Genomic DNA, 17,781 nt, shown 5'->3' with positions numbered 1-17,781 from the left:
GGTGCTGTTACTGTAGCATCACCTGATAAACAGTGGTAGTATTCATCCTCATAAGTATAGCTAATAGAAAAGTGCTGGAAACTGTTTTAAGTTGATAGCGTTAAATGACCCCTCCTGTCTATTCCGCTGAGAAAGTACAGGAAAGTAGCAATAAAATTCCACGGTTTGTTCAACAAATCCCAGGAGTAACTTCAACTAATGAAATCTCCGAAAGTAGCGTCATGAAACACAACTTCATTCGGAATGACAACCCGTTATCACTCTACTTTCGTGTGTTCTTTCACGACCATTGTTGTATCGGTCATACTCTGGTACGTTTTTCAGCGAGGGAAGCTTACATTTTGACTTACTGCAGTGAGTAATAGAAATTTGGGAAATCATGTAGGATGTTAGCGAGAAAGATACTTCACGATTCGCTTGTTTAGATGAACAATGAACTGCATGCAGAATGAATGCTTGGTGTTATACGGAAATCTTGCCATGGTTTTTGCTGTAATTATAAATATGTGACTCTTGAAAATTGAAGAATAAACGAAAATACGAACACTTTTGTCACCTTCATACCTAATATTCAGGTGACGAACAAGAAAATGTTGGGCTTTTTGACGAATGTAGCAAAATTCATCTTAGCACTGGAAGTATACCTAGACAATTAATTTTATAAATATTAATGTTTTGGCATAGAATTGTCTCTAGTATTGCAATTGATCATGGTCGGGTGCACATGCAACACCGTATTTTATCCCTTCATAAACAGACTCCGTCTAATCTTAAGTGGACTCTTTCTCTAACTCCCAATGGTCAACATCGTTTCCAAAATCCTGAGAACAAGGTTGAAACAGTAAGGACTTAAGCCATCCTCGGTTACATGGTTTCCTTCAAACCCTGGAATAAAGTTGTGTTTTTGCTTTATCAATGACGTCAATGAAATAGATTAATAAAATATTTATTACAAGATTATTTTGTCGTTTAACTGATTTACAAACCATGCATGGTGTATTTAAAGAATCTGAGCACAAGTCAATCATCAACATTCAGCTCCTATATTTCATATTTTATGTAGAAATAAGCGCAATAATTAACCTAGTACTAGTATCTGCTTCACATAGTTGCTTAATTTTTCTAAAAATTCTTTGATATTGTATTATTGCATATTTTGGCACGAATCAACAGTAAAACTATAGAAACATAATTGTCCTGATTTGCAGAGCAAATTATTTGTCATCCAATTGATGTCGCCGTTTTCAATAGTGCATGCACCGATCTTTCAGCATGATCTGGAATATCGTATTGCCAGTTCTGTTCATTGGAATTTTTTGTTCCGAAGGCAGTTTTACCCAGAAACAAGGTATTTTATTCTATATTTGTCAGTAACTGTGGTGAGATATTTTACAATTGCCTGTGCCAAAAGTAAATCATTCCTTAAAATAGAAATTACCTTAAAATATTCTGTACTCCTAATTTCCTTTATATTTTATGAAAAGCATTGCTTATACCCAACCACCCATTTAATATAATTGCAATTTATTTTAAAATGTTTCCGAGACCATTACATAAGAGAGCGGATACCGTCCTAATATTTTTTTATGGTACTAGTATCTTTCAATAGTTATGAAGATGTTCTGATTGGCTACTAAGGTCATTTGTTTCACACTAGATGTCAGGTATTTCAAACGTCCTTGCAAGTTGTTGGACTTACATCAGCTGTGAAAACGAGCAAACACTAAAACTCGAACTGAATATATATATATAAATGAAAAAAAACAAACAGTTAAAGACTTGTGAAATTCATGCTACAAAATAAATTAATCAGGAAGGAAATACCATGGGAACAAAAATCACCTCTCTTTAGTAATGGTCTCTTGAAAAACTGCATAAAATGATTAATACAATTTCTTATTAGAAAACTAACTGTAACAGTTGTCCTATTTGCAAAGTGTCTAATTTTGAAGTAAATTTCTCATCACAATATGCGATTTGGACGACCATTGAGAACTACAATTTACTTATTAATTGGTACGTGGTCATGAACTTAAGTTCGTCTCCACAAACATGTTATACAATTCATGCTAAATCAGAGTGTTAAGCCCTTTGTTGCTCTTTTTGCCTTGTCAAGGACAAAACTTAGTGGTTCCCTTGAGTTGTTAAGCTCAGTCTCATTATTAGGGGCAAAATAAGTACAATATATTGTGACTCGACGAGAACGAATTTCTAATAAATGAGTTGCAGTTGTCAGAAAAACATGCGAGCAATTAAGGCAAAAAATAAAGTTACCAAAAAAACCTCATAAAATGGTAACATTCTTAACACAGTTAAGAAGAACTTATCGAGACTTGGCGCTCTCAAGGAAACCTAGCGAGAGAAAATTGAATATCCATTTTAATTAAATCGAACGTTTCACGTCGGTTCAAAACAAAATGGCACCTACTTTAAGCATTTTTACGAGGTTTGACTTTCACACATGCTTAAGAACATAATCGCAGGGTCACTTAGAGAAGTGAATTTAGCGTGATGTTACAAATTGTATTCAAAATGTTCCCGTGCTAGATTAGTAGTAAAAATTTTTGACACTTATTGCTCGAACTTTGAGCAGAATCCATATTAAACATGTCTTAAACAACAAGTGAGTTTCTTTATTTTTTGTTTTCAATTTTTTTTTGATATCACTCAGCTGTTTAGCAGAAAAGGAAGAGGCTTTCCTTTTATCACTAAAAGTAATGGGATGAAGTAGTCAGGTTAAAAGAATCCTCATTTAAGGAACCTGAAGACTATCCGAGTCTTTTGAGTCTTGATCTTTTTAAGCTGTGCGAGCAATTCAAGAGGTTCAATACTAGCGTGCTACATGTCACTTAGCAACCCTCCAAGACGATAAATAGAGCCCAGTCAACTTGCACAAACGTGACCCCAACAAGAAAAGTTATAGTTTTTGTGATTGCAGGTAACAGCTGAAACCAACGTCGGGAATTGAACAAATTTCTCTTCATTTTGTTTTCTTTCCCGATGATTCTGCAGTTCCAGATTTCTTTGTCCTTCCATCTTGGCATATATGCTGTGTTAGTCAGTCAGAACAAGAAATCACAATTTGATACAATCCAACATGAGTATTTCAAAAAATTGTAACAGTGATCTGTTCGGAAATGTATCTCTAGTACTAAAAAAAATATGTTTACTCTACAAAAACTGCCTGCCGGTAGATTCAAATAATAGCTCTTTTCTGGAATCTCTTGGCAGTTCAGTGAGAAAAAAAAAAGTTGTCAAACAGCAGCATTACACTCTTCCATCATCGTGGCTCACACAGAACGTGAACAAATTCAGAAGGAAAAAATTATACTTGATCTTTTATGTACTGGAAGTCACTCATTTTTTGATGTCAAAACATTGTACATGGGCTTTAACCAGCAACTAAGTCTTAACGAAATAAAGAAACAGGCTTCGATCTTGAGACTAAATAACTATCCTTACTACGTTAAGACACTGCTAAATTAGTTTGGCAGATCGCCAATGTCTGTGATGGGATCTCCTCCATTTCCATTACCATTTCCGTTACCATTGTTGTTATAGACGTTTTTCATGCAGACAGTACAGCGACTAACATGCTCACGCTGGTTTCCTGATTTTATAGTTTGGGATGTTGGCGTTCGGAACTGGTCCTCATTTTTGACAATTGTTAGCCAGAAACTGTACGTGCTCCCATAATAGTGGCACGTGCCGCGACCGTGGCATTCTATGAAGGGGCTGGTACGGAAATCCTCCAAACAGGAGCCTGGGGATGAAAGAAGCTGGCCTGCCCCATCGTTACCAGCGCTTGTGTGCTGTAAAGAATAAATCAAAAGTTAGTGTCACGACCTTCTCAACCTTCTCAGAGAAGAAACCTCAGTTGCTTTAGGCACATTGATCTCTCACTTTGAGCAACACAAAATGGTTAATACTGAAAGTTCAATTCATTCCCTATGGCTGCCTCATTATAACTGCCCCCTTGTTTTGTCCTGAATCAACGTGAAGCTGTCATGCATTTTAGTACTCACTGCACCTAACCAAGCGTATCTGTCTTGAAGCAAATTTGAAAGTAACTTTATACCAGTTTCTGCAGCACTGTATGTCACACTCACCATTAGAAAGCTGTAACCTCTCCACAGAGGTTTCCATTGTTCTGGACAGTCTGGCTCAATCATGCTTTGACTGTGAAGTGCCATGACCATAGCGGGTGCCTCACACACCCGGCAGCGACTAATAAAGGGCTTCACGTCCTGATCTGCCACAGGCATCATGGGTATAGGTTCCGTGGTTGACAACCAGAAAGTGTAGTCATTCCGGGAGGCCAGGTTGCAGTTTTCGTTCAGGTTACAAAACAGGAAGGGCATGGTGCTGAATTTTGGCAGACAAGAGCCTGGTTGGCCGAGGTCTTGCCCATGTGCGCGTTCGTTACCCTGGACGTAAAGCAAGCTGTACCCTTCCCAAAGTGACACCGTATCGTCCGGGCATTGTGGCAGTTCCGCCGTTTGGCTGTGTCGTACAACATAGAAGCCGAAATCTGCTTCACCGGGGGGTCCGGGTTGACCGGCCTCTCCCGGAGGACCTGGAAGTCCTGGTTCACCGGGGGGTCCAGGCAGACCTAAAATTCCATCTGCGCCCTTGTCACCTAAAAAAGGCCGAGAGCCAATCAACTGCAGCCTATAGTAACCACACTCAATAGCATGCTAGATTTACATCAAAACAGCAGCTGGCAACTAGCTTACATCCATAATAAATTCACTTTAAAATTGAAGTTATACAGTATGAACCCTATCTTAATCTCTCTTCTTTCTTCCTTAAAGGAGCTCAGTCACGGTATTTTGAGTTATTTTGGCCACATACAAAATTACCTTTAAATGGTAGGAAACCTGAAAATAACAGTTTAATAAGATAGAACAACACCAAAGAGATAATGATAAACCATAAAGTAACAAGGATGGCTAAGGATGGAGAAGATTAACACGGATTACAAACTACGAATTTGAAAAATTGAGGCTAAACTTTCGCAAACCGTGACTGAGTTCCTTTAAGAAACGATCTAAAAATGAGGGATACAAAACATTACCAACTATTTTCAATAGTGAAAAGTCAGAAAGAGGAAGGCTACTAGGATTTTGGTAGCCTGCATCGCACAGTTTAAACCGCTGGTATAGTCCGTCTACGCAACGGCTCTTAGAAGCTTGTTCTGATATCCGGCAGTTTTGCACGGATATCTGTATCCATTTCTGATTGGCTAGTTTCTTACGTGCTTTGTGATAGGATAAATTCTTGCGAAATTGATCACGAAACTATCACGCAATGCTAAAAATAAATTTGTTCTCGAGTATTACGTACATATATAACATCAAGATTACTTTTAGTTGGAAATAAGATATCTGCGATTACAGAAGGAAGTTGGCAAAAAGCGTTCAAAGCCGTGAAAGAGCAGTCTGAAGTTGATAATCTTCCACCTGAACAGGAAAACTCGCTTCGCGAATTTTTTGGAGGTCAAAATATCCTTGTAAATTTGCTGACGCGTCGGGCAACGCCTTCCGATCGCTGTTGTGATCGCATGGAAGACCATATTCAATATCTTAACGACAGGGGTTGCCAGCGATCATATTTTGGTGTAGTCTGCTCGCAGGCTCTTCACGTGGCAAGAAGGGGTCTTCTACCCTTTCCTGCTCTCTTTCCCCTCGAGGAGCCTGCTCGCAGGCTAATTTCGGTGTAAAATGTGGTTGACGGGCCTGGAAGACTTCTACTTTTCGTGGCATTTGTGCATTTGCCGTTCTCTTTTAACCTAGGCTCAATTACCAGCCGCTGTTCGTGAAAGGAACCCGCGCTCCTCCCCCGAACTCACTCACTCCTCTCTTCTCGGGGAGGAACGTAGACTGGACTCGAGAAAGCGGCGGAAATCGAGCCTTTCTTTGCTTCACTCACCTTTCTTTGCTTCACTCGTGTTTTTGAAGGGCACCTTATGCTCTGTTATTAGGAGGAATTTGAAGTTGAGTGGAGCCGTTTCACTATGCTATTGCAAATTTTATAGAGGTCATAGGTCTGCAGACCTCTGCATGGTTCCCGCTGTTATCTACAGGTCGCTTTGCTTGACACCTCTGTAATTTGCATTGTGCTTATACAATGTTTTGGCTCATTTCTGTTGCAAGCTGTTTTAAGATCTCTACGCATTGGCTTTTTTCAAGGGACAAAGTTTGAAATATTCCGTGAACGTGCTGCTTACTTGCATTGGATATTGTGATGCCCGGCCCGGCTGTTCGATCAGAACTGTTCGGAAGTACAGTATGTTGTTTCTTTAATCTTATGTCTCTTATCGCGGATATAATATTTATCTTTGTCCGGTTTTTCTTTGGAGACTGCCGCAGCTTTATTTCGAGAAAGCTATACGTTTGTATTGATACGCTCTTGTGTTTCTTGCATCAATTTGATCGAGCTCATGTCTCTTGGACTTCTCGATCTCGATGTTAGCATTGCGTGATCTAGTTCCCCAAGAATATGACCAATCACAGGGCGCGTAAGAAACTAGCCAATCAGAAATGGATACAGATATCCGTGCAAAACTGCGGGATATCAGAACAAGCTTTTGGGGGCTGTTGCGCAGACGAACTATACCGCAGGTTTTGTGACACGTTCGGCTGCAACGCAGGCTAGGATTTTGCTGAGCATCATGGACACAAGAACACTGTAGTTAGCGCAGCATAGAGGCATTTTTACGCGGTCTCAAAACAAAGACTTGAACATCACGCTGATGGAAATGAAATACAGTGGAACCTCGTCAATTCGGACACCAACGGACCACAAAAATCTGGCCGTATTAACGGGGTGGCTATATTAAAGGGGTTCTTTAAATAAGATGACTCACTTAGCTTTTGTTCGGGCCAATATCAAGTGGCCGTAAGGCGGGGCTACCCTTTAAATCATTCAGCTTTTACACCCTAATAGGATTTCCTTTGTTTCTGTAAGGACCACCCACCTTTTGGTCCTTCTACTCCATCAATTCCTCTATCCCCAGGATCCCCTCTTGGCCCCTCGGGTCCGGGAGGTCCCACAGGTCCAATGTTACCCTTCTGGCCTTCAATTCCTGGAATACCGTCCTCACCAGGATCGCCTTTCTCCCCAGGAGAACCTAAAAAGCAAAACAAGGATCTTGTAAGTACTCAAGTCAGCATCACTACTCTTTCTTTTATGCTCTTGAACAAGGAGGTGGAGTGTGGAACATAAATACTCCTCATTACAATGTTTAACTTGGCCAGCAACATACATGGTGGATACATTGTTACTAAAACAAGTGGTTGTTTATTGTGACAGTAAGGATTTCTTACCCATTCCGAGTCCGGGATCTCCTTTCTCTCCTTGCGGGCCATTTGCTCCAGGCTCACCTTGCAGCCCAGGAACTCCAGGGAATCCTTCATCTCCCTTTAGTCCGGGAGGTCCAGCAGCACCTTCCTCCCCCTGTTCTCCAGGGTTGCCAGTGTCCCCAGGTAGCCCTATCTCGCCAGGTTCTCCTTTAGGCCCGGGTGATCCACTTGGTCCAACTGACCCTGGGTCTCCCTTAACCCCTTCCTCACCCAGAGGACCAGGTTCACCTTTTTCTCCAGGCTGGCCATCTGATCCAGGCGAACCAGGACTTCCCTCAGGCCCTACAACAGAAAGCTGACTTGTTAACCTTTCAAAGACCAAAATCCATTAGAATTCCTATCTTACCAATATATTTGCATGCTTGTTTTTTAATCAGGCCATAACTATCTGTATTGAAAAAACGAACTATCTGGAGTTTGCAAAATGAACAACCGAGTGCCTAAGGATATAATGGGCACAAGTATTTTTAATAACCTTTTTCTCAAAATCTATCCGTATGGCCCCACCTCAAAATTTCAGGAATTAAAAGTAAAATAAAAATCTATAAGCGAGATTTTTCGCAAACTAAGAAAATGCGAAATTTTGCCTATTTCAAAAATAGCTCAAAATCTGTGTTACAGATTTTTTTAAAATTTTGGTTCTAAACGCGGTTCACCCCTACAAATTAACAGTGAAAATTTTATCATGGGTTGTATCGTAGGTTTTCGAGCCATCTTGGATCAAAGACCAGCTTTTACAGCCTTGGATGCGAACTGAACTGCGCATGCCTTTTATTTAAGGGCGCGCTCATGTGACGCCATGTATCCCGTACAAAAGAGAAAGAGTAAATTAGAACTCTTTTACTGGTTGTTTATCGACATTTTGTCATATTTTGTTGGTCCTATGTTTGAAAGCAGTTTGAAACTATCGCTACGTACACCAAGGTGGTTAAACGCGATTCACGGGCTGAAGTTGTTTTTGTTTCTTTTCAGGGTTACTTGCGTCATTTTTGCATGCGCGACTAAAGCTGATGTCTGGCAGGCAATTGCTGCGCCGCGCTACTGAGTCTCGGAAAAACTGTAGTAAGCCACCTTAACGGTTCAAGTTTCACATTAAATGGTAAAAGACTTAGGCAAACAGGAAATAGAGAAAGGAAAAACATCTTGGAACATTTTTCAAAAGAGTTAAAAGTTCGGCTATTATACCGTACAATTCCGAAAGTAACGGCCCGGTTACTTTTGCATTTAGCAGGCAAAAGGGGCCGTTACTTACGGGTAGCAGTTAATTTCGGATGGTTAAAAAAAGTTTCTGACGGTAACATTCGTTTCAAACAAAGCGGACGCGTAACACATGAAATGAAAAGTTCCGTTAATGTATATTCCTAACTATCCACATAAACAAAGCTGACTGCTTAAACAGGAAAGGCCTAAACGTTGGTACTGTAGGGAGAAAGTATAACGGTCGCATTATATCGCGTATATCATATGTATAACATTTGACTCTGCTGCTAGCCAACTGAATACAGCTCATAAGTCATAGTTTCAAGAAAAATTCAGTTCAGTTCGAAATCAAATCACAAATAACTCCTCAAGTTGTTCAGTCCTGCAGTCAGGCTGTTCCACCCACCAGTGCTCAATTTAAGATCAGAGAGTTTCTCTTTCAGTGACTTGTTCAAAGGGCCGTTACTTTCGGGATTCCATAGGAAGACGGGAAGGTAAACAACTAACGTTACTTTCGGTAAGCCGTTATTTGGGGGGCCGTTACTTTTAGAATTCTACGGTAATCCATCAAAACTGCAGTAACCCACCTTAATTAAACAGATCTAACCTAGTTGTAACCTAGGATAACAAACGTCTGACCCAAACTACACCAGGTGTAACCTAGGCTTTACTAGGTTTAAATAGACTGCATTTACCTGGAGCTCCCTGTTGTCCTTTCAATCCCGGTTTTCCGTCAGCTCCAGTTTCACCAGGAGGCCCAACATCACCCTGTTCACCTGGGTCGCCTGGAAAGCCTTCAACACCTGGATCCCCTGGAATTCCAGGCTGGCCAGCTGAACCATTGTCACCTTTCTCTCCCGGAGCCCCAGGGACTCCGGGAGGACCCATCTCACCAGGGAAGCCAATGCTACCAGCTTCGCCAGGATCTCCTTGCTCACCTGCAGTCAGCCACAACACCATAGCAACATCAACTCACTGCTTAGCCAAAGTTGAAACATGTAGGCCCCGATTGTTGAGGAGCAGATATGGTAAGTAAAATGCATCTTAACAAGCCATATGGAAGATGCTAACAGCTCATTTTGTTTTGAAGTAGTCAAGACAGAGCGTATATGTAACGTATAAGAACAAGAGAACATCTTCATTTACAGTCATCAAACAGTAAAAAGAGTTACAAATTCAGTGCAACTTTGCCTTATGACCACAAGTTTATAACCAGAGGTTGGTTGTCCTAATGGGTCTCACTGCATTTACTTCGGAACATTCAAAAAACAAAACCCCCAAATATGTTCTCTGATGATGTTACTCAAAGTAAGAAAATCAAAATGAAAATAATATTAATAATGATAATGATAATGATAATGATAATGATAATAATGATAATAACAATAATAAGCTAAGAAGATTACTACCCACATTCATATTCCTTCGAGAAATAGTCTTGATGTTAATTTTGTTGGATAATATATCTTGGAAGTGGTACCCGAACTATTATTGAGGCACAGATTTCCATACTGATGTTATTACCCACATAATAGAGACGTTAAGCACGACGTTTACGGCAAACGGCTCACGGCTAAAATGAAACTTTCGCCGTCTCTCTTCAGCTGCCTCTACAGTAGAGTGAAAATATTTGTATTTGCGGTGAATAGTAGGAGATATTTTTCTATTTTTGTGTGATTTATTTAAGGATCAGAAGAAAAGAATAAAACATCAGAGGCCAACTTTGCCGTTTTCCGTCTGCCGTAAACGTCACGCTTAAACTCTCTAATATTGCTGTACACTAATGCACCACTTGGCTAGGATAGTAACAGACGATCACAGACATAACTTATTTCTTTTTACTCTTTTATAGTGGGACTACAAGCCTGTAATTCAAATTAGTGCTTCTCTGAGCCACCCTCTGGGAAATTGTGGTTCTAGCCTTACTCTCATAAGGAGATTGGTGTGATATGTTGCCACCCTTAAGATCCAGAAGTTCCAGCATGTATATCGATTGCAGACAAGTTATAAACACTGTGGTTGAAGCCTAAATGTCAAACTGTTGCCTTGCTTACCTTTGGCTCCTGCAGGTCCAACATCTCCCGAAGGTCCGGGGGGACCTCTCTGGCCCTTTTCTCCATCAACCCCATCCAGACCATTGGTGCCGTTCACACCAGGTTCACCCTTTTGCCCTTCGACAACTGTGGTTTCACCTGTTGTTCCCTTGTCTCCTTTATCCCCTTGGGCACCTTATAAAATGACCACAAAAACCCACATCAACATGGTTTTCAATTTGATGATGAGTGACAAGGGGGATGGGATGTTGTTGCTTGGTTATTGGAAAAAGGATCAGTTTTAAAAGAGAAAAGCTGTAAAGACCTCAGAAAATAAGACCCAGCAACCTCAGATGCAAAAGCCGTGACCTTGAAAAGTAAACCCAACTCCTCCAGATTTATAAAGTATTACTTAAAATAGCCCAGAGCACCTTTCACTGGGTGTTGAAAATTATTCAGTCACTTTGGTCTTGCTCTACATGAGTGGCTTAAAAAACTGGCACTGCTTTGTCATCCAATCAGAAGTAAAATCAAAGCCAATCTTATCTTACTTGCAAATTTTCTTCCGCTTTATGCGTCAGCTACATGTATTTGCTTCAAGTTTTAATTGATTTACTAGATTGTCTGTGCAATTTGTGACTGAAAGGTCACAGGTCATTATTTCAGTTTTGGTTTTGTGACAGTCAATTGATAACAGCTCAATAATTCCTCAACATTTTAAGCACTCATTATTGGTGGTTGCTGTTTTTTGAACTTGACACTTTAAATTGAAACTTTAATAACAAGCATTGCGGCTGCCGCAACAGCAGCGTACCTGCATCTCCTGGTGGCCCGAAGGGTCCTGGAGGTCCCGGTTCTCCAGCTGCTCCTTTTTCTCCCTTTTCTCCATCTTTTCCTGGTTCTCCTTCTCTTCCAGGTTCACCAGCATCCCCACGTTCACCAGGCACGCCAATCCCAGGATTTCCAGCATCACCCTTGATCCCTACAACAAAGCACATACTATGAGCCTGCAGAGGAGTTGGTGAATGTCTTCTCTTTTCTTGCGACCAATTAAATGACCACCAGAGGAGTTAGACAAACTACGTGTGCAATTGTGTACAGAAAGCATGCGCAAAGCACCACAAAGCAATCAGCTCACCTCAATCATGTGACGCCTTACCTTCTTTTCCACGTTCTCCTGGATCACCACGAAGCCCCTGTTCTCCAGGAGGCCCCTGAATACCTTTCTGGCCCTTGAAACCTTCAGGTCCCTCTGGCCCCTGTATTCCAGGTGTCCCTTTGCTACCTTTCTCTCCTTCTTCACCAGGTGGACCTTGTACACCGGGAGTTCCAGGCTCCCCCCTGGGACCAGGTTCCCCAGGGAGACCAACTTCTCCTGCTGCTCCTGGATTTCCATCCACACCTTTGTAGCACAAAATAATTTGACCATGAGTCAGCTTGCTGCCTTTATTCTTACGTTTGAGGGATACCAATGCATGGTACCTTTCAAGGAGCAGTTTGTGATATTAGAAATGCTGAAAATATTTTATTTTTATTTTAACCTGTGATCTGCCGGGCTCCCCTATTTAAATGACTCACTGTTGACAGGGTTCGTACTCTTTGAAGCTTTTAAAATTCTATGACTTTCCATGACCTTTCCGAGTTTTCCAGGACAAAAGTTAAGCAGTTGTTCTCACAGCAGTATCAAAACAATCATTTATTTAACGTATTTTCCAACATTATAATGCATATAATGTGTGCTTCTGTCTATTTCTACTGAAATTAAAGCCTGTTTCTGACTCATCTGTTATTTTTTTCAATTTTTAAAATATCTTTTTGCCAAGCACATTGCTTTTCTATGACTTTCCATGACCTTCACTTAAATTCCATGACTTTCCAGGTTTTCCATGACCTGTACGAGTCCCCAAATTTTTTGCTTTTTCGACATGAGTTGGTTGTACAACAAAAGTTAAAAAAAAAACATGGGAACATGAGAATATTCGAAAAGTGAATGTCACATGAAGTGCATGTTATAAGTTAGGAAGTCCTACCATTAATTCCCGGTGGGCCAGCAGGACCTGGATTGCCTTTGTCTCCTTTAGGTCCTGGTATGACTGTGGCATTTGATTTTCCTGGTGGGCCAGTTTCACCTGTCATACCACGGTCACCCTTAATTCCTGGGAAGCCCTGTCTGCCTGGTGGGCCAACTTCACCTTCAACACCTTTATACCAACACCAGAAAGACAAATACTTACACAACAAGTCCTTATATCAATAAGGGAACAACTGGTTGTGAGACCAGCAAGGGAACCTTTAGACATAAACACACTCTCTGGAGTGAAACCACAGGAAATATGGATATCCTGTTCAGAGGTAGATTTAAATTCACACACTGCACAAACCAGAGTGAAAAAACAATTTGTCATTATTATATGGCTTCTGTTTGTAGCTGATAAAATTGCACTCTGATTGAGGACATTATTCTCCCATGATGCTCACAGCCCAATTAAATGAGTCTACAACAAAGCAAAAGGTAATTAAGAAACTTTTCTTTTGGAAATTGTAACGGCTGAAAATGATGAGTGACGAGGAACACTCTGAGAGTGAATTATACTACCCAGAAGAACTACAATTTTAGGACAACAGTGGATTCACCACAATGAACAAGTTGTTGCTGGAGAGGATGAAGGAAAAAGCAAAGCAGCTTTGTGTAAGCCGTATAATTAACTACTTATTAACATCGAACGTTCAGTCTTTAGGGAAAAATATCACACTGCGGCCTTGCCTTATGTCATGCTTAAAGACCCCTCTCTCGGTAAATAAGTAGTTTCAGTGATCTATCCTCTGATTATTTGATTGAAATTATTTCGTGAAAACATTATAATTACTCATTTTAGTGAAAAAAGTTTCTCCTCATTCTGCTGGTCAGTACAACATCCATTAGTCAGGTGGTACTATGATTGACAGCTGTCATTCATATACAAACCTGGCTCGCCCTTGGGGCCTGGCTGTCCAGCAGGTCCATCATCACCCTGAGAACCTTTCTCACCGCGGCGCCCAGGGATACCCGGAAGTCCAGGTTCACCAATATCACCTGGCTCACCAACTTCTCCTTTACTGCCTTCTGGACCCTCTACACCGGGTGGACCTTGTGGACCTGTTGCTCCTTTCTCGCCAGGACTTCCCACATCGCCATCTCTTCCAGGATCTCCATCTCTGCCAGGTGCGCCGGGCTCACCCTTCTGCCCAGGCTGACCTAAAATAGACATTAATCACCTTAAACAGTGACAAAGCAAGTTTTGTAAATGTGTAATTTCTGACCAGCACACCTATAATAAAACTTTTAAGTCCCGACTGCTGAGCTTTATGTTATGTCAATGGTTTGTTGGTAGCCATCTTTTCAGTGTCTACCCAAGAACACCAAAATTTGGATCCATGTCTGGACCACTGGTTTCAGAGTTCACCACATGCCACAAGGGCAGCACCCCTAAAACCTCTGACAAAATCTTGAAAATGTTTTATTCAAATGAGAATAGTACTAAAGCTACAAAGTGGTCTGAAGTAATAATTCATATTGTATGAACAGATTAAGTGAGAGGTATATGAGTTTCCCACCCTTCACACCTTCCTTCTATGGGGTGTTTCTTTTGCCTGTCTATTCCATGGCATAAAAAAGCCACTGAAGCATCATGGGACCACAAGATTTAGGTCCCAGGGCTTAGTTGATATACTCAGGCCCCTCGTTTTTGTTCCTCTTTTTGGGGGCAGGGGTTTGGGGAAGGTTACCCATCTGTTGACAATAAAATGTGGTTTTAAGCACTAACCAGGAAATTCCTACCATTGGAATGAAGTCTGAGATATAATTACAGGTATTAGAGCTGCTGTCAGCCATGCTAAGACAAAAATATCATACCTTGGGGACCAGTCTTGCCAGGTGGCCCTTGAGGGCCAATAACAGCTCTACCCTTCATTCCCACATCTCCTGGTAACCCTGGTGGACCTCGCTGGCCTGTATCACCTGTTGATGAAAATAGGGTGCAGAGTGTCACTAGTGTCTGCCAAAGAATCACATTTGTTGACTTTTTTAAGGAGTGGTGAATGGTCCTTCAAAATCTCTGGGTCTCGCAGTCTCATTTTTTTGGCGGTTATGTGCGTCTCGCAGTCTCGATTTTTATACGAAGCTCTCTTGGAGTCTCAACTTTTTGCAAGGTTAAGGGTTTGGAAGTCCCATTTCGTTTGTTTGCCTTAATAAATGACGTCTTCTCATCACTTGATATTGAATTACAATAAAGCAACTCTCAAATCTCAGAGAAGGAGTTAATCCTAACTTCTGCCAAATTGTCTGAATTCCACAAAAAGCTACAAAACTTACCACAACGTCATTTTGGTGCCAAAAAACAGTTATTTTGTTCTAGGATATCCTAACGTGGTGTGTTATAGTTGAATTTCCAGTTTGAGCTTGTTTGCAAAGGCTGGCTAAAAGGCTAAAAGGGGAATCAAGAAGCCACACACAACCCACAATAGCTCATGATGAAACCCACAAAGTCGAAGAACTTATCTGTTGTCCCCTGTAGAACTGTGTGAAGGCACAAGTATTTACGACAAAAGGCTCCTTTGTAAGACTTCTGCACAAGCTCATTCTTGCTCATTCTTATAGCTCTCAACTAAATCTGGGGCTCGAATTTTAAGAGTCTGAGCCCCTCGTGCTCGCACTCAAAACACTTTGAAGTCTTGGTCTCGCAATCTTAAAGTCGATATGTCTCGCGCTCACAAAGAAAAGCACTGGTTTCGCTGTCTTGCAAAGTCTCGCATTTACCATTCACCACCGATCGATGAAAATTTGAATCACCACTACGACCCAAGTTTTTTCTCCTTCAATTTGCACAAGGGCCATAAAACGAATGAGAAACACAAGGATCTGTAAGCTAATACAGACCAAGAAGACAGGGTTAGGAAGATATGAATTTTATATTTACTGTGTGTCTGATAGGTGCAGGGAAACGATAATAGGACCTGCTAAATTTACCACTCACAGCACAAGTAGTTACTGAAATAATTACAATTTATTTAGTCCAAGAGTGCATGGAAATGAATCCTGCAATTGAATTAGAACTGTGCAGATTTTCTGTCTCTGCTCATGGTAACTGTCATGCTGTCACAAGTTTTATTACAGTGAATTGAGAGAGGGACAACAATGCCCAATAAACACAAAATGATACCGTTTGAAATTACAACTTTACCACCCGTACAGTTTGACAGATTGTAAAAGACTAATGAGATGCAATTTTCCAACCATATACGGATTGAACACAGCCTTTACCATCCATACAAACCGTTCAGCTGGACAAGATGTGTTACCCCCTTGACTATAGCGAGACATAATTTATATTCAAAATCCCCCTAATGAGATGCAATTTTCTGATCATATATGGATCAAAAACATTCTTTTACTGTCTGTCAAACTGTACAGATTGAAAAGTTGCTTTTTCAAACCATATAAGATTGTGTGTATTGGACAACCCTCGAGAGAGAAGGGAAAATAGTGATCTCTTTTTTAAACTACACAAACCCTTGCATGCACCAGTTCTATTCTTTGTTATACAAACCTGGCCGGCCAATCGGGCCAGTACTTCCTTTCGTGCCCGGTGCACCAGGTAAACCTTGTTGGCCACGGTCGCCTTTGTCGCCAGGGTCCCCTGGGGGACCATTTTTTCCAGGAGTTCCAGGTATTCCAGGTTGACCAACTGCTCCAACCGGGCCTTTTTCACCTTTGGAGCCATCAGAGCCTTGAGGGCCTGGAGGGCCTGTCACACCTGTGTCGCCTGCTTTTCCTTTGTCACCTGAGACACCAGGACAAAAACATAAGGTGAACTACAGAGAACACAGTGGATTGTAGTAACAATTAAGGTCCCCACAAACAAAACATCCTTACAGATACATTGTTTCACAAAACTGCTTCCTTGGTGTAAAAATAATGAAGAAATGTTTCCTTTGGGAACAAAAATAAAAAAAAGTATTGTTTCTACAACACATTTTCATGTGCAAATGGGGAAATATTTAACAAAACACAAAACAATGTTTCCTTTTTTTGCAGGGCTACTAAACAATAGAAAATATCAAGAGCACAGGCTGTGGTTATTCAAAAGAAGTTTAAATTGACCTCAGCTTAGAGCTGAGATGAAGCTACTTTTATTGTTAACCTGTGAGTAAAACAGAATCTTTGATTAAGGTTTGTTAACCTGAGGTTAAATAGCAGCTAAAAACAGGTTTGATAGGCTGGTTAGTTAACCTTGAATCACAACAATAGTATTATGCAATCAGGTCATGATCAGTCCTCTATCACCGTCATGTTTTCAAGAGGTCAGTGGTAGTCTTTCTAATAAACTCAAGCACTAGCCCTGCTGCACCAGTTTCACCTCCATAAGTTACCTTTAGGTCCATCTCCTCCAGTCTCTCCTTGTTGACCAGGAGGTCCAGGGGGGCCACGGCTCCCCTCGCCTCTGTCACCCTTCTCCCCTGGATTTCCTGCTGTTCCATTACTGCCCTTCATGCCTCTGGGTCCAGGTTCTCCCTGCTGACCATTTTCCCCACGGTCTCCAGGTTCTCCCTTGTTGCCCTTTGTCATATTTTTAAGTTGTCCTGCAAATGCGCAAGAATCACCTGTGCACAAAAAGAATTTCAAAAAGATGTCAGCGTGAAGAGAAAGTCACCCGTAGCTGGTTTGCATCAGGGTACTCCACCAAATTGTAATTATAGCAATTTGAAAATGTTGGTCTTTAGAAGCAAGAAAAACTTGAGGACCTGGAGGAAGCCCCTTGGAACAAGGTGAGAGAACTGTTCAACCCATATATGATTTCCAGCCAGAATTGAATTGAATCCAGACCATATTGCTGGAAAGGTAACAGCTACCAGCTACCTGACTGTCTGATACAAAGTCCCTTGAGATGGCTAGTCCTACTTCTTGAAACGACAAATTTCTGTTGGAAGTGCTTAGGAATTACAAAAACTCTTTGAATTATTACTCTTATGGGAAATATTATAGGATTACATCAAAGTAATTCAAAGACTGAGTGCAGATTTTGAGATAGGGGAGAGATTTTGCTAGGTGAAACTGTGTTGTGTGCATTACAATCTGGGATCAGTTTTTCCACCATCTGATCAGATGGAAACCATCTTGTATGTCTTGTATGTGTAGTCAAGGTTGT

At 41.0% G+C, this 17,781-nt stretch overlaps 1 protein-coding gene across 3 annotated transcripts in view; it reads right to left on the bottom strand.

Moving 5' to 3' along the window:
- Window positions 1–930: 930 nt before the first annotated feature.
- Window positions 931–17,781, bottom strand: part of LOC110067959 (uncharacterized) — a 51,162-nt gene continuing 34,311 nt past the window's right edge. For all 3 annotated transcript variants that reach the window (XM_089293915.1, XM_089293916.1, XM_089293917.1), the window contains 13 exons: window positions 17,006–17,236; window positions 16,183–16,416; window positions 14,490–14,594; window positions 13,563–13,832; window positions 12,628–12,798; window positions 11,757–11,999; window positions 11,412–11,579; window positions 10,619–10,792; window positions 9,260–9,502; window positions 7,329–7,646; window positions 6,980–7,132; window positions 4,110–4,639; window positions 931–3,812 (listed from right to left, as the gene is read on the bottom strand). In XM_089293915.1, the coding sequence (XP_089150041.1) occupies window positions 3,483–3,812; window positions 4,110–4,639; window positions 6,980–7,132; window positions 7,329–7,646; window positions 9,260–9,502; window positions 10,619–10,792; window positions 11,412–11,579; window positions 11,757–11,999; window positions 12,628–12,798; window positions 13,563–13,832; window positions 14,490–14,594; window positions 16,183–16,416; window positions 17,006–17,236 (3,170 nt within the window). In that variant the 3' untranslated portion in view covers window positions 931–3,482. The remainder of the gene's footprint in view (window positions 3,813–4,109; window positions 4,640–6,979; window positions 7,133–7,328; window positions 7,647–9,259; window positions 9,503–10,618; window positions 10,793–11,411; window positions 11,580–11,756; window positions 12,000–12,627; window positions 12,799–13,562; window positions 13,833–14,489; window positions 14,595–16,182; window positions 16,417–17,005; window positions 17,237–17,781) is intronic.

This window comes from Orbicella faveolata, unplaced genomic scaffold, assembly GCF_042242905.1.
Source record: "Orbicella faveolata isolate gen_17 unplaced genomic scaffold, um_ofav_v1 contig_25, whole genome shotgun sequence".
In the NCBI taxonomy this organism is placed as follows: domain Eukaryota; kingdom Metazoa; phylum Cnidaria; class Anthozoa; order Scleractinia; family Merulinidae; genus Orbicella; species Orbicella faveolata.
The sequence above is the reverse complement of the archived record's forward strand: the minus strand, read 5'-3'. Positions and strand labels throughout refer to the sequence as shown.